General features: G+C 47.2%; 1 protein-coding gene and 1 long non-coding RNA gene across 2 annotated transcripts; one reads left to right on the top strand and one right to left on the bottom strand.

Annotated features, from left to right (window-relative positions):
- The first annotated feature begins 498 nt into the window (after positions 1-498).
- LOC109745159 (uncharacterized) lies at positions 499-2,625 on the top strand. The gene is made up of 3 exons (XR_002228466.4): positions 499-1,132; positions 1,220-1,402; positions 2,355-2,625. It is a non-coding gene; the product is annotated as an uncharacterized lncRNA (long non-coding RNA).
- Positions 2,626-7,435: 4,810 nt separating this feature from the next.
- On the bottom strand, positions 7,436-15,581 carry LOC109745146 (lysophospholipid acyltransferase 1). Its single transcript, XM_020304288.4, has 8 exons — positions 15,160-15,581; positions 12,396-12,451; positions 11,715-11,938; positions 11,242-11,638; positions 10,448-10,533; positions 9,821-9,884; positions 9,611-9,723; positions 7,436-7,828 (listed from the first exon to the last, which is right to left on the bottom strand). Exons 1-8 carry the CDS (start codon positions 15,459-15,461, stop codon positions 7,688-7,690), a joined length of 1,383 nt encoding a protein of 460 aa, XP_020159877.1. The 5' UTR covers positions 15,462-15,581; the 3' UTR covers positions 7,436-7,687.
- Between the last annotated feature and the right edge of the window lie 331 nt (positions 15,582-15,912).

The following is a 15,912-nucleotide window of genomic DNA, read 5'->3' as shown; positions in this document are numbered from 1 at the left end:
CTTTATTGTATCTACGTGGCAATGTGTGTGTGAATATCGGGAGATGGACCTCGTGGGAAATGGATTTCATTTTGCTGAGGGCCAAGGCAGGTATGGTCATATTGATCTGTGAAAATGTTGCTTGCAGGCTGCTGGTGGCCAGGTACATGCATTCTGATGTGCCAACGAAGGCTGCATCTGAAAGGCATGTCTTCCATATATTTTTAGAGCAAAGCATATGCTTTCCATGCTGTTGTGGCCGGTTTAGCTAGGCCCACATGTCAATCTTAGCCCATAAGTTATTTTAGGTTAATTCTTATGCAAGTTATCTAGGTTATAAATATAGAGAACATATCTAGTGGAAACCATACATTCAGAGGAAACATGGAAACCCAAACGTGTGCCGTTGGATTGGATGCGTACTCTGTGAGATGGAAAGAGGTACAATTTGCAAATTGAACCCCGAAAGAATCCTGTAACTTAGGTACAGAAACATCCCATGGCGGCTGAGCCGTCCCGTGCCTTTCCCCATGGAGGTATCATCCCGATTCGAAAGGAAAAATCAATCATCCAGATTCGAAATTCTTTCGCTAGGGTTAGGGCATGTACAACGCCCGATGCTTAGCATGGGCGCCAGGATCAGATTCCTGGTTGATTGGGCAGTTATCACTGGAATCCCAGCGTTCTGTGTAGCATCGACGCACGGCCATGCGCCGGGCGCTTCCTTGTTTTTCTTCCCACGCGAAGCGCCCGGGTAGTTCAATTTAACGCATGTAGTTAGCGCCTGCCGTTGTAACGTAGGGCGCTTAGGCACTTTTTTTTAATTCGGTATTTATTCTTTTCACTGTTAGCGTCTTTGCAAGCGTCTATCATTGTAGATGCCCTTAGGAGACCTGTTGGGAGATGATGCTTCCCTCCGGCAGGACCCCCTCGTTCCGCGCTAGGCTGGCGAGGGGCGAGGGGCGAGCGGCGCGGTTAATTCCTCTCCGGTGGTTGTGTCCGGCCAAGCGTGCGAGTCTCCGAGCGTTTCGGGCAGGGCCGGCGAGCGGCGTTCCGGGCAGGGCCAGCGAGCGGCGCTTCTGATTCGTCTCCGGCCAACAGTGCCGGTCCTCCGAGCATTCCCCATCGATGTCATACTAGATCTAATCCCAAGGTATGACCATCTGTAGTGTTCGTCTTCTGTGCTTTGGCCCGGTGCTTCTTTGTCCCGTGGCTCATCTAGTAGTTCCCTCTTCTCTAGATTGGGCTAGGTTTGCCAAGCAAACAGAGGAGGGGACAAGGACGTGGCTCATTGGGCTGTCTCCTCCAAGATCAGCACATCATTTGAAGGAAGTAGAGGAAACGAGGTAGTGGCATCTTGCCTACAGCTGCTGATTTCCCCTGAGTCGTACTGTCCAGATTTTGGTCTTGAAGAAATTGCGAGGTATAATTCATTTGCTCATAATTATTGTGTGTTACTGTTATAGTACACATCTATGACTATTCATGTGTTGCTGGCTTGCTGCCTGGCGTGTGTGCTCTGTGTAACCATGGCATGCTCTGCTGTCTATGAAAATTGTTATTTATCTATAAACTGCTACCCCTACTGTCTAGATGGAATTTAGATGATGATACGTATCTGAATTGAAAATTGTGTTTAGATGGAAGTTATCAAAGAGAAAACTCGAGCGGTGTGTAGGGCTTATACGCGCTGCTGCAAATTTTGTAGATTAATTATTGTGTGTGTGGTGCTAGTAGTGTGAGTGAGTGAGAGAAAAATCCTTGATTAATGTATGTGTTTGCCATTGCTACTAGATTAATTATTCAAGGACCTTATTTTAAATACTTTTAAAATCACATTTAAAGTTCCAAAAAAACTCGAAAACAATTCTACGTGATCATATGGATGTATATTACAGTTGTGTAAAGTTTGGTGACGAAACAAATAAACCTGTGAGCTATAGAAAAATGACAAAATGGTGATTTTCAAATAGTTAATAATGCATGCTCAGTTCATCTTTCCAAAAAAAACGATTTTGTCATTTTTGTGTAACTCACATGGTTACTTATTTCAGCATCAAAATTTACACATGTGTAATATACATCCATATAACCATGTTGATTTGTTTTCAGAACATTTTGAAACTTCAAAATAGAATTTTGACACTATTCCAAATATCGGGCTTCAATGCACCCGTCCTCCAAATTAACTTTTTGTTGTATGCATAATTATTTGTGTAGTACGATGGGAAATAAGAAATGAGCTGGTTTGAAAAATAATTATGTTCTTTTTTTGCTAATAAAGATGGCATGCACTACTGTATCTATTTGCATAGATTGTTGTTAAACTCGTTTTAGTGTATTATGTATAAAAAAGTTCAACTCTTATTTTTCAGGTTTGCTGGTGGCAGTAAAGATCTATGCAGATTCCAACCCAAAAAAAAGACTGTTGTTGTGTACTCGAGTTGTGTGCTCAATGTTTGATGTATAAGTGTGAGATTTACTATGGCTGTTCAGTTAGTGATGTGTCTATCTTGTAACAAAATTCCCTAGCATAATGCGGTTGGAACATTTGCCTTAACTAATGTATGTGTTGTTGAAGCGATGCATCCATTACTGCAAGTGAATTCTGATACTAGTAGACTATATTAAAATTAGCTTCCTTCAGTTTTCTGTTGTCTGATCTGGGGCATTGACTGTCTGTTCTTTTGGTTTCCCAAATGTGATTTTGTTGGTACAGTTTTGGTATCCATTGAGCTAGTTTTTCAATTTAAATCGAAACGTATGTGTGCTGAAGTATAGGCACAGCGCATGGCTTACAAATCCTACTTGGCTGATAAAAAAGTGGAAATAAGGGGCAAGGATGTACGCTGTGATTACTTGTTAGACCTGAGGGTGTACCCGTAAAATAGCATCCCTGGTTGCGGGCGTTTTTGTGCAAATAGAGCATAGCAGTTATGATTCTATCTGGTCCATACAAATAGCATCCAACGGGCTAGGCTGAGGCTTCCAGCATTCCACTGAATACGTGGTTTCCACTTGATATTGTCTCATAAATATAAGCTATAAAACTCTTTTTGAAATTAAGCAATAAAGATATTTTCTATCCCTATTGCCCGGCTCCCAGAGGAGCTGGAACCCTAGCCGCCTCCAGCCCTAACCGCCGCCGCCCTCCTCCTTCCTCGCGACGGCGCCGACGCGTCGGAGCTCGCGTCCTCGCCTTCAACCTCTGCTGTTCTGCCCTTATAACCTAAGGAGTAGAGCCGGTAGGAACCCTAGTCCTACCAATTTGATATCAGAGACCAAGTTCGGATCATGTCGCAGCCACCACCATCGCCGACGTTGTCCAGCGGCTCCACCGCTCCGATGACGACGGCGCCGCCCCTCACCGCGCCGATGACGTCCGCCGCCGGGATAACCGCGTTGGCGGGCCACGTCTCCACCGGGCCCCTCCGCGCCGCCCTCCCCGGTCCCCTCCGCGCCACCGCCGTCCGCCGTCTTCACACCGGAGCAGGTCACGGCCACCCTGCGGGATCTCGTGACCGCCGTCCAGAGCCTCCACCTGCAGCAGCAGCAGTACGCGGCCGGGCCCTACATGCCCCTGCCGACGGCGCCCGTTGCCGCCTACGGCCACACGTCGTGGCCGCTCCAGGGTGTTTCTCCGTACGGCGCTCCCCTGATGCTGCCGTTCCAGGCAGCTCCACCGGGCGGCCCTCCGGCTGCCGCGGCGCCCCTCTGGCCCTTCGCGCCGACGCCATCAGCGGCCCCCTGGCCGCTACAGCAGATGCCGCAGGCGGCGGCCACCGGACCGCCGCAGCCGTTCTCCGCGCCCTCACCGTCCTTGATCAGCTCGGGGACAACCGCGCCGGCTTGCACCGGGCTGCCGCTGCAACCGTCCCGGGCGGGACACTTCGGCGGGACCACGCCGGTCGCGGCCCCTCTGTGATACTTGCAGCCACCGTCCCCCGCGGCCACCGACGCCACCGCCCACCCTCCGCCGCCGACGCTACAACCATCGGCGCCACCCCTGCCTAGCTCGGGGGCACCCTCGCCGACCGGCCTCCCGATTCATCAGGTCCGGTTCGCGCCCTCCCCGTCGCCACTTCCAGCGTGGGCGGCTGGGTCTTCGCCATCGCCGGTCTACACCACAGCCCCCGAACAGCCGACTCCGTTTCCGCAGTTCGGGGGGCCCTCCGGTTCCGCGGGTCCCTACCCGGAGTACTCCGACCAAGCACCACCCTCCTCGCTGCTCCGCACCTCCGAGCCAGCTCGACACGGCGTTCCCTCCCAGGCACCGCCGCGGTTCGCCAAGATCGACTTCGCCACTTATGACGGCACGGAGGACCCCCTCAACTGGCTCAACTAGTGCGGCCAGTTCTTTCGCGGGCAGCGCACACTCGCTTCGGAGCGGACCTGGCTTGCCTCTTATCACCTCCGCGGCGCGGCACAGACGTGGTACTACGCTCTCGAGCAGGACGAGGGTGCCATGCCTTCTTGGGAGCGCTTCCGCGAGCTCTGCCTCCTCCGCTTTGGGCCCCCGGTTCACGGGAACCGCCTGTCGGAGCTCGGCCACCTTCCCTTCACCTCTACGGTGCAGGACTTCGCCGACCGCTTCCAAGCCTTGGCGTGCCATGCGACGGGCGTAACGGCGCAGCAGCGAGCCGACCTCTTTGTCGGTGGACTTCCGGATCACATCCATGTGGACGTGGAGCTTCGGGGACCCCAGGATCTCCAGTCGGCCATGTACTACGCCCGCGTGTTCGAGCGCCGCGCGGTGGCCATCCAGCAGGAATCACCGTCCCGGACCGCTGGGTCGCTACCCGGGCCGGATTCCGCGCAGGGTCGGCCTGCGCAGGCTTCTGCGGCACCCCTCGCCGCGACCGCGGAGCGCCCGTTCCGCCAGCTCACCTCAGCCGAGATACTCGAGCGTCGCCGCCAAGGGTTGTGCTTCAACTGCGACGAGCCCTACACGCCCGGCCACGCGTGCCCGCGACTCTTCTACCTGGATGTTGCAAACTACATTCCGGAGGACGCCGTCGCCGCCGACCTGGCCGCCCCAGCTGTCGAGAAGGTGTTTGACGCTGGTTGATCGCCTCGAGGAATTCCGCAAGCGCTTCCCCACCTTACAGCTCGAGGACGAGCTGTTTGTGCAGGCGGGGAGAAGTGTTATGGCCGGTTTAGCTAGGCCCACAGGGCAATCTTAGCCCACAAGTTATCTTAGGTTAATTCTTATGCAAATTATCTAGGTTATAAAAATAGGCTGCAAGACTCTTTTTGGAATTAAGCAATAAAGATATTTTCTATCCCTATTGCCCGGCTCCCAGAGGAGCCGGAACCCTAGCCGCCTCCAGCCCTAACCGCCGCCGCCCTCCTCCTTCCTCGCGACGGTGCCGACGCAACGGAGCTCGCGTCCTCGCCCTCAACCTCTATTGTTCTGCCCTTATAATCTAAAGAGTAGAGCCGGTAGGAACCCTAGTCCTACCACGTATACGCTACTGACCCCTGAACGGCGCGAGAGGCCAAAACAGGCGAGGGAGGAGCCTCGACCACGGAAAGCGCATCCGAACGCAAGCGTGCCGGCTCGTAACCCGACGTCCGGTGCGGCAGGGGCAGGCCGGGGGACCCGATCAGCGCAAGTGCAACGGATGCGGCGCAAGAATTGGTGAGTCCTCTGCACGTCCAGGAGGGGCATGGCGGGCGCGCGTACGGTGGTTCCATCTCCAACAGTCGCCAAACGAACGGGGTCGCCGTCGTCGACGCCACCTGACGTACTCGCATGGGGCTCCGCTGCACAGCGCGGCGCGAGTGCGCGCGCGTGATGGATTTGACTCATTTTACGGGACCGCTGCTGGCAGTCGGGTAACAAACGCTCTGGACTCTGGCATTTGGCATATGCATGGCATGTAGCTAGCGTTGCCCCAAGCTATAGTTAAAGCTGGTAGACGCACGCACAACCCACAGTGAACTGACTGCTGATTGATGACAAACTGAAACTGGCAGCCACTCCTCCGTAGCACGCGCGCATATAGTGACATTTTTCTTTTGTCAGCAACGTTTATAGGCACGCACGCACGCTGCGAAGCTCAGGCTGCCCGCTATACACCCCTCTCGTAGCCTCGTGTCGTCCGCCCGGCAGGCCACGACAGCCGATTGATTGCTAGTAGTATGACGAAACTGTCCTGTGTACTGGCGTGCGCTCTGCACGTCCAAGCTAGTCTCCGGGGTCACCAGCAAGGCCGATCGGTGGTGGTATGTCCCATGCCCACGCCACGCTGCAACGGGTGCCCGAGTGGAAGACGACTCCTGCTACACAAGCGAGCGCGTGCGCGGGACGGCTCGTGGCGCAACAGCAAGCAGACGAGAGCAATGCTGGTTTTGACATGCGCGGAAGAGGCTTTCTTCAAGGTGCTCAACCGGGGCCGCGGACTTTGAATTCATGGGCGTAACGCAACAGTAGCGCGACCAAAGCAATTGAAGGGCAAGATGGGCTGCGCTCTGTCTTCCATGTATTCGAGACAGAATATATTTACATATATTAGCTACAAGTAAAAAAATTCCTTTGAACGTGGTAGCAGCTAAACGACCTCTTTCTGCAGCAAAATTCATGCATTTTTTTGTAACATAGTTTTGTACTTTGTAATCTTATTTTATATTAATGAAAATACCGTAGAATGATTGTTCTACGGTCAGGGCTCAAAATAAAAATCATGCATTTTTTAAAGAAGCGGCTGCTTCTCTGGTCTGCTATGGGAAAAGGGAGATTTCCTGCCGTACTACTACTGCGGAGCATGCGCCGCTCGTGATGCCGCACCAGAACGAGTGCGGGATCAGATCATCACCATGATTGCAACTGGAACCCGACCAGGGCAGCCAGCAGTCGTGGCCACGACCTGATCAACGCCACGCTACGTCGCATCACTGACCCTTTTCCTGCATAGCACTGTAGCACACTACGCTGCCCGCCCTCTGGTGGTCGCGTCAGAAGAGCAGAGCACCAAGCGGGCACTTTCAGGCCATGCATGCATGTACTATGCACTTGCCGTGGCCCCGGCACAATTACAATTGGACAAACATGAGAGAGGCCAGCAGCGCCAGAACCACCGCCACTGCATATCAATCAATCAGCAAGTCGGACTTGGACCGGACCGGAGCACCCATAGATTCACGCCGCTATAGCACCATTTATATGACCCGAGCAGAAAGACGCGTCAGATACATTCCAACTCATTCGTTGTCTATGACCAAGGTCTGTCTTTCTTGTGATCCCGGCCTCAGCTTCAGCCGCCATCGCACCAAAACTGCGTTCAAAGTGAGTGCTGCAGATAGTCAAAAGACGAATGTTTGTTCTAGGAGCTCCAGCTGCTACCGACCCGGCACGATGCAACACGACTATGAACCAGCAATAGCGTTCACACCTCCATACAGAGCCAATGGGAAGGTGCGAAAATATACATCAGTTTGAATAGAGCCAAGCAGAAAAGGTAAATGAATAACATACAGCTTAGGGCCAAAAATCATGTGTTGCATGTGTGGTAAAACAAATGGGTGATCAGCCCGACGAAACAACAGGTTTCTAATGATTGGTCAATTACAATGGAGCCACCACATTATCCTTTTGGCTAAATTTGATATTGTTTCACAAAGATGGAAGTAAACTGAAAACTATCTTGACATAATCATCATTGAAGCTTCGTAACTCATCTATGTAAAGATCAATTCGCTCTGTTCCTCACTCTGCCTTGTGAGCCTTCGGCTTCACAGGTCTCGCGGGCTTGATAACATAGCCCAGCAAGACGCATAGAATAGGAACGATTGTGCCAACATAATACACGCTCTTGTAGGATGCTAAGGTCTCCTGGAAGCTCAGTACCTTGAGGAAAACAAAAGCATAGAGCATTGTAAATGTTAGTATGTTTTATGTGGAAGATGATTGACAAAGGCATATGTTCCACATACTAGAGTAGGTTCGAAGCTACTGTGGAGGAACAAAAGAATGTTAGGAATTTAACCCACGTCTTTCTTTCTGCACAAAAAACATTAATTGTACTAGTAATGCTCTAGTAGCTCTAGTGCTCAATACTCGCGCTCGGTTTGCTGGATTGCCATTGAACAAGTGTGCTTTGCTTATTTGCCATCACACAAGCACAACTTATTGCCAATATGCCATAACGGTAGAAGGAAACAAAGTAGATAGGCATGTAAGTTATAAGGTGAGCTGGATTAGTAATACACTACTAGTTATGGGTGTGGATAGACGCAAGCTTCGGTGATTGACTTGCTCGCTGCTAGTTTTAGCTCACGGAGCTGGCAATGTCAGCAGATGGCCAAACTCGAATCAGACAAAGCATTATAATCTCCTTCGTCCTCAACTGCTGTGATGATGATGACAACGGTTCATTTGGACAGGCCCTGTCATCGTTCTACACAATTAACCAACGACGACCCATTCCATTGATTCCTCTCCATCTAGCATCTAGGAACGACACCATTCATATCAGCGACTGACTGCAGGTTTGGAGTTTGCTGGAGAGGATCGCCTGTTATGGAGTCGAACTGAATCTGGTGGTCTAGCTCGGAACCGTGCTCCACGGAACCCCTGCTTGCCGACACCTGGAACAGAACCACCTTCAATGTCCCCCTCCTTGGCACCTTCCTCGCTGACAGCTGCTGGGGCAAGTACAACACCATCGTTGCCTCGTTCCTCTTCTACCTCGCCTTCAGTATCCTAATTGCATCCAGGGACCACGGACCCATGTCAACCTCGTCGCTGGCTCTCTCTGTGAGGGCCACAAGGGGTGCCTGCCGCCACCAAGTAGTCCTCCTTGCCTGTTGCGTATGGGATCACGGGAAGGCTGTCACCGAGGTCTTGCAGTTATCCACAGCCTCCCCTCTAGGTTTTCTGTAATTTGGGAGGGGGCGGGGAGAGGAGTCAGGGTAGACATCAGAATGGTAGCTGGGTGGACTCGTCGGGAGGAGCGGGCGAAGGCCTGCCGGAAGCTGCCCTGCCATCATCTCCTCTACTGGTGCGTCCATGGGGGAGAGAAACAAGAAGAAACAGGTGTGTGCGTGCAGGAGCAGGCGCTGAATAGGTAAGCCATTTTCTTTTCTCTTTAAGCCAGGGAAGTTTGGGGATTCAGACAAAATAGTGACAGATATTTGAGATTTAACAGAAGCACACTAAAATTAACAGAAGGGTAACAGCGATGGCATATTGGCAAGAAGTTGTGTTTGTGCAGTGGCGAATAACCAAAGTACGTTTGTTCAATGGCAATTCAGCAAACTGAGCGCTTGTAATGGGAAAATAAACATTTCTCTCATTCTAGAATCTTCAGATATTCTGGTGGCACATCATGATCCAAATGGAAACGTTGCTACGAAACTAAAACACTTGCAGATCTAAGTTGTCTAAACTAAGTTTGGGAAGCAACCTGGCTTTGCTACAGTTCGATTAATATCATTTTGGTCAAGTGAAACCTAAATGATACTTGCAAAACCGTATATGCATAATAATCATCAAAGATAAGAAATTAATAAAACAAAGGGAGAAATTTAGGTGCACAGATTATTGGTTAACAGACAAGCGATCTGATCAGATTGCGTTTTCAGTTTCTACAGGGTAAAGTATAGCCAGATTCAGGGGCATGAAACTAACCTGGAAGCCAATGCATGAGTAATTAAGCACCATCATGGTGTATGCACAATTTAGTAAAGACAGGATAGTGCGGAAGCCTGAATTGCTCACAGCTTGTTGCCATCTGTATATAACTGCATAAAAAAAGGAAGCCAAATCAGAATTACAAGCTCACACGGCTTTCAATCAAGTACACCTCAGAAATGTCAGGAAAGGGAGGGATTGAGCTACCTTTTGAACCATTTATCATCAACGCCGACTGAACAAAGAAAATCATATATCCTGGATACAGTCCCTGTAGAACGGTAAAAAATCAGACCAATGGACAAAAACCAAGTAATATGAAATTTGGCCAAGTATCAATCATCACAAGCCACAGCTTGCTGGATTGGCTAAGTATCAATCATCACAAGCAACAGCTTGCTGAGGAAAAAGGTTATTAATATGTCACAAGTGAAGCCAGTTATTATCATGGGGAAAACTCGAGTTTGCAATGACCCATAGTGCCTCCATTCTAAAGGCAGGTACTAAGGTTCCACTACCAGGACAATAGCAGCTCTAAATTCCCACTAGGGCCCTGTTTGGATTAGCGTTTCCGCTCGTTTTCTGGCCGGTATAAGATACGGACCTCCTCTGGTCGTTTTCATTTCAGGCTGATCTTAAGTGTTGACCTGTAACTTACACCTGTAGAATAAATACAGGTGTATAAAATTACCCCCATTCCAAGCGGGGCCTAGAGCATTCTAGTTTCATTTAGCTACTGTTTGTCCAACAAATTTCAGGATGCTCTGCTACATGACAAGTCCGATATACGGTGAACAGGAACTATTAAATGATAAGAGGGGAAGAAAAACTCACATGCCAGATAGCACTGACTGTCTGTGTACCCAACAACTGAAGGAAACCAGGCTTCTTCCCTTTCTGAATTAACCTCTCATACACATCTGAAAAAAATAGTGGAGCAATGGCTCATGCAACTGATAACAGCATAGCTTGAATGTATGGCATTCAATACATTATATAGGTATAACCAAAGTGCATCGCTGATTGCTCCAATTATGGCATTTGCACGAAAACAAACTGCTTGGTGCATACCATACTTAGCACAAAGATAAACTTCAAGCAGATGATCATTTCTCAAGGAGTCAATGATGAGACAAATTACTACTAATACATGAGTGCATAATGTACATGTACAGGTTTTTGAAATCAGCTAAAGATCATGAATTACAGGCATACATGCTTCTCTCATCCACACTACAAAAACAGGCAACCAAAAGGTTCCAAAAAATCATCAAGTGGTCAACAAAATTAATTTACAGACCCCCAAAACCTCGCATTATGTACTATCAACTAATTTTTCATAGTAGAGACACAGAAAAATACTGAACCTTTTAGAGAAATTAATAAATACAGAATTAAAGATAGTGCTTCCTTGTTCTCCAAGTCTTAGATTGCACAGATCTTAATAGTGGTAACTGGTAAGCAAAATAGATGCTATGTGATGCGTAAAGGACCCTCAATCTGCTTTCATATTGTGCTTTCTAGTTTATACAGAGAACACCAAAATTTGATGAGAAAGCATTATATTATCCAACAAAGCAAGTTAATAACAATGATGGTCTACTGGAATATCAAGATATAGAACTTACAGTATCTTAGCCATGTGCTCACTTGAATATTCCACTTAAGTGGCAGTTGAGCTGCACTTCCAGCTAACTCGACGCCCAGAATATCAACATTTATAGCACGATCCCATTTGGCTTTTGGGGGAGAAGAATCAGACCAACCAGTGAAACCCAGGCCAGATATAATAATTGCAGCTTCTGAGATTGACCATATAAAGTAGTATTTCCAACGAGCAGTAAATCCTGACATGTATTGAAAGAAGAGCCGGTGCCAGAAACCCCATTCATAATATAGAGGTTCACTAAATCGTGAAAGCGGAAACATAGGTGACAGATACAAATATAACCCCATGCATATTCCAGCCTGAACTAGAGCACGCAGAGTAGGTAATAATGGTGAAGGAGTTGAGCTGGCCCATATCTGTTATAGATCATACAAAATCAGGATGAAGCAAAACATGGCATAAACCTACCCAAAGTAGACAAAGGCTACTTACTCCTTTCCTTTCAGTCCATTCAAGGTAATCTTTCATCTCATATACTGGTCCAGCAAAGTGGCTGCCACAGCAGAGGCAGTAACCAAAATATTCGACTAGAGAAGGCAACTTAGCCAAGCGATACTTCTTCTGAGCATCACGTAGACCCTCTTCTTCCTTCAAGAGACCATCACTGTAGTTCATTGAGCATGAAATGACTTTCAACGTTAAAACCATCAAAGCACCTGCATTGCAACCAAAAAAGGGAATTATGAGAAGGCACAGGGACATGGCTTGATGTTATTCGCAGAGGGTTGACCACAAGTAAGAGCTGAGGTTTGGCCTACAAGGTTTATTTTGTACCTGCATACACTCGATTATGTTACTCCCTGAATATAACCTATGTCCAATTATTTCACTACTGTTAGATTTATAAGAGGGGCGGTACACCTGTCCCTCAGTAGAAGGTGTCATTTTGACTACTAAACAATATCCCAAAAAAACACTGTTAGCTACAAGGACCACACAAGAAAAAATGGTAAAATGTCATGAGATAATATTAGGGGTTCAAAATTCTTAAAATATATCTTATAACTTGAACATGTTCCATATATGTAAGTCGGAAGCGCACTCAAAAATTGCATGGTGAACACTAGTTTAACTTTAAATAAGCACAAGCAACAATAAAACATTATACAATACCAGTTGCGTCGATGCCTCCCTCCTTCCACGCGTCCCCACTCATGTAGTAGACATGACTATACAACAAAAAGAAAATATGTAAGTAACTCTGATTTGTTAATTTGTATGTAGTATGAGGGTAAACTTAAATACATCCACAGTGTAAAATTGTAAAATTCAGCACCAAATTGTTCGCCAGCTTATCCATCATAACAAATTGGCCTAAAGTAACAAGTTGGGTTAGACTAGAGTTGAAACCCATAAGACATCGAAACCAAGTCATGGTTCTGGCACGTAGATAGCTAACTCCCACGCACCACTGTCCATGGCTAAAAATAATTTACTTCTTGAGTCTCCAACTTAGGTAGCTGGTTCATTCCACTTCAAAATTTTGCATATGGAATAGAAGGGCACCCTTCTTATGGGGCCAAAAAGGAAACAGTAGCAAACACAATATTGAATAGCGAAGAACTAGCCGACAATATATAACCACTTTATCCTTCATGTATGTAGACTACGTGTCAAAGCTGGTTTGAACATTAAAACGAATAGTGCTCGGAATAAGTTGGCTAATACCTATGTTCGTGTAAAAAGGGAAAACGCTAGAAAAATATCACATAGGCGAGACCAGGACTCATAGCCATTCGTTAAAGAGCAGAAATTCGGAGAAGAGAAAAGACTTAGGATACCACAGATGAAACAGGCAAGTGACTGCAACAACCAAAAATATTAGTGCCACAGTTGGTATTGTAGCAGAACCAACAAAAAGAAGACAGGCGTTGATCATGTCGAGAAGATACTTAGGATTTTGGTGCTTTGCGGCTAATCTTCTCAGTAGTGCATGGCGGTAGAATCTACTGCCCTTTTTTCGAATAAGCTTTCTTCTTAGTCCGCTTCTGATGGACTTCCTATCCAATAGTGCTCTAAAACTAGCTTATGGTGTGGGATAAAGAGATTGACATGTCCCCAAGGAAGCCTGCTGGTATTAGCATAATTTGATCTAGCAGAATGACGGTGCTAGTGCTAGCAGGTGGGAAACATTTTATGTTTAGAATACACAAGCCTTTTGTCTATATTAATATTACATTGCAACATTACGAATGAACGACCGGATTGCATCCGTGGATTATTATTATTTTTGAATCAATTACACATTTAAAGAATTAAACAGACGCACCATTATCTTCAACAGCTAAGTGAAGAAAGTTTGCTACCACAATGGCTGCCTGTTGAACTAGACCTATTGTTAAGTGTTTGTTATTTTTATGTTGTCTCGATGATATACAACAGTTGCCAAATAAAGAGTTTCTACAAATGGAAAGAATGAGTGTGTGATTAGCGTATTTTAAAGGTCATGATTTTGGATCTAGATAATCTATATGGGTGCCTGGTCCAACACAGGCTATGTAGACAAAGTGGATACTTTACTCCATGTGAAAGATGGGCAAATTGATATAATCCGTAACTTGTTTGTTTCAGTAGGGAATGAAACAGGAACCAAATTAGAATGACTACTCAGACACTTGTGGCCGCTAATTTAAACTTCTAGGTAGTGAACACAAAAATTAACTGCACCATACGAGAGAATGAAGTTGAAGAGGATGGTGAGGGGGCATCAATATTGACGAGAACGTAACTAGAATTACCACTCAACATTCGTTGTCACTGATTCACACTAGTAACTAGGAAATAAAAGAATAGCTGCACCTTTCTATTTACAGTAAATTTCAGTCAGAGCCTTATGGAACAGAACATCGATGTCAATGATAATGAACAGGAATACGGCAATGCCTGCATTCATACTTCATTGAGTCAGTTTTAAATACTCAACTATAAGTTTTCAAGGTGAATAAAACATCACTAATGTCAAGCCTGTGTGTTGGTTATGGAATAATCATCTTCAGAGATGGTGTGCCTGAATATTAATTAAGTTGTTGAAAATTTATGTGGGTTTGGATGGCTCCAGATAGAATAAATAACTTCTAAGTGAACCAAACAGCATCCATTATCTGGATGGAGTCTTTGTCAGGGATATTTGGATGGGAAATATTTTCTCCCTTCCCTTAATTTCTTTCCAAGTAAACATAGGTCATATTAATTCAACCCCTCAGTGTGACAGATCATAAATCGCATCATAGTACCGCCAAAACAGACTTAACATTTCAAGAGAAGAAAAAACTGATTCACGTGACTAACAAGTGGTGCCCTGATGCTTCATGAGCACACAACCAATAAATTCTCCAATAGGAACTGCTAAGGTACTTAGGTAAAATCTCAACAATCACATTATATGTATTCATTGCAATCTTTACGAGATCAGACGTCCAAAATTTTGCAAGCATAGAAGAAAATTCATCCTGAGATAATACAAGATCTCATTTTCACCTTGAAACTATTAATCATAAATAGCACCACGTGGCTAGACAGAGAAAAGTTGAAAATCATTTCAATCAGCTCCAACATGAAATCGTCCATGCTGCGGTTCCAACCATATCAGAAGCATCAAAAGCTCCATGCCCACTTACGATTCCCGTGGTTTTCCAATAGAATAAACTACTGTTTAACCCTGTGATGACCCAAAGCTCTGGCTCGGCCACATCTGCAGATCCGCTTACAATTCCTCTGGTTTCCTAGTCGAACAAGCTGCTGTTAGCTGTACATTGCCTGCCCTGTTCTACCCAAAATGAAGGCGTGAAAACCCATGAATCCAACATTCATGATTCACCCGAAACTAAGCATCGGTATATATGACCCCAGTAGACAAGGATGGAAGGGAGGGTTTCACCATGCGATGAGGAAGCCGAATGCGCCGAGGAAGGTGACGAGGCCAGCTCGGCGACGGCAGAGGAGCATGGAGAGGTAACCGAGCGCCATGGGCCCGACGAAGAGGAGGTTGGAGGTGGCCCCGAAGGACAGGTAGGAGAGCGCGGCGCCGCTGAGCCCCGCGTAGAGGTGCCGCCCCGTGGCGCTCGGCACGGCGCGCCAGAGGAGGCCCGTGGGTATGGTGGCCGCGAAGCAGAGCAGGAAGCGGAGCACGGGCACCGAGACGCCGATCGCCGCCGCCATCGGCTCCATCTCGAGCCCCATCGTCGCCACCGCCACCGCCGCCGCAGAGGGGGACGAACAGATGCGGGCGATGCAGGAATAGAGGATTTGGTTTTTTCTGAAGCGAGCTCGCGAGCCGCGTGTATATGTGTGTGTGTGATGGCGTGGAAACCTTGGGAAGGTATCTTCCTACAGAACACCCTTTGCTTTCTTGAATTGGCGGTCCGAAGCAACAGGAAACTTGCGGCTGTTGGGTAACGTCCAAGTGAGAAGAAGAATTGGATAGATACGAACGGTATCGACAAAACATTGTGGTAGTGGCGTACGCCGGTGATAAGCAAAAAAAAAATTAGAAAAGTGATGAGCAAACTCAGTACTACTCACTCTGGCCCATAATATAAAAACGTTTTTCAAACTAAGCATTAGTCACTAATTCCTTTGTTCCTAAATATTTGAAGTGTCAAAACTTTTATATTAAGAAATGGAGGTAGTA

The sequence above is a fragment of the Aegilops tauschii genome, chromosome 6 (genome assembly GCF_002575655.3).
Source record: "Aegilops tauschii subsp. strangulata cultivar AL8/78 chromosome 6, Aet v6.0, whole genome shotgun sequence".
Lineage (NCBI taxonomy): Eukaryota > Viridiplantae > Streptophyta > Magnoliopsida > Poales > Poaceae > Aegilops > Aegilops tauschii.
This window is presented reverse-complemented; position numbering and strand designations above follow the sequence as displayed.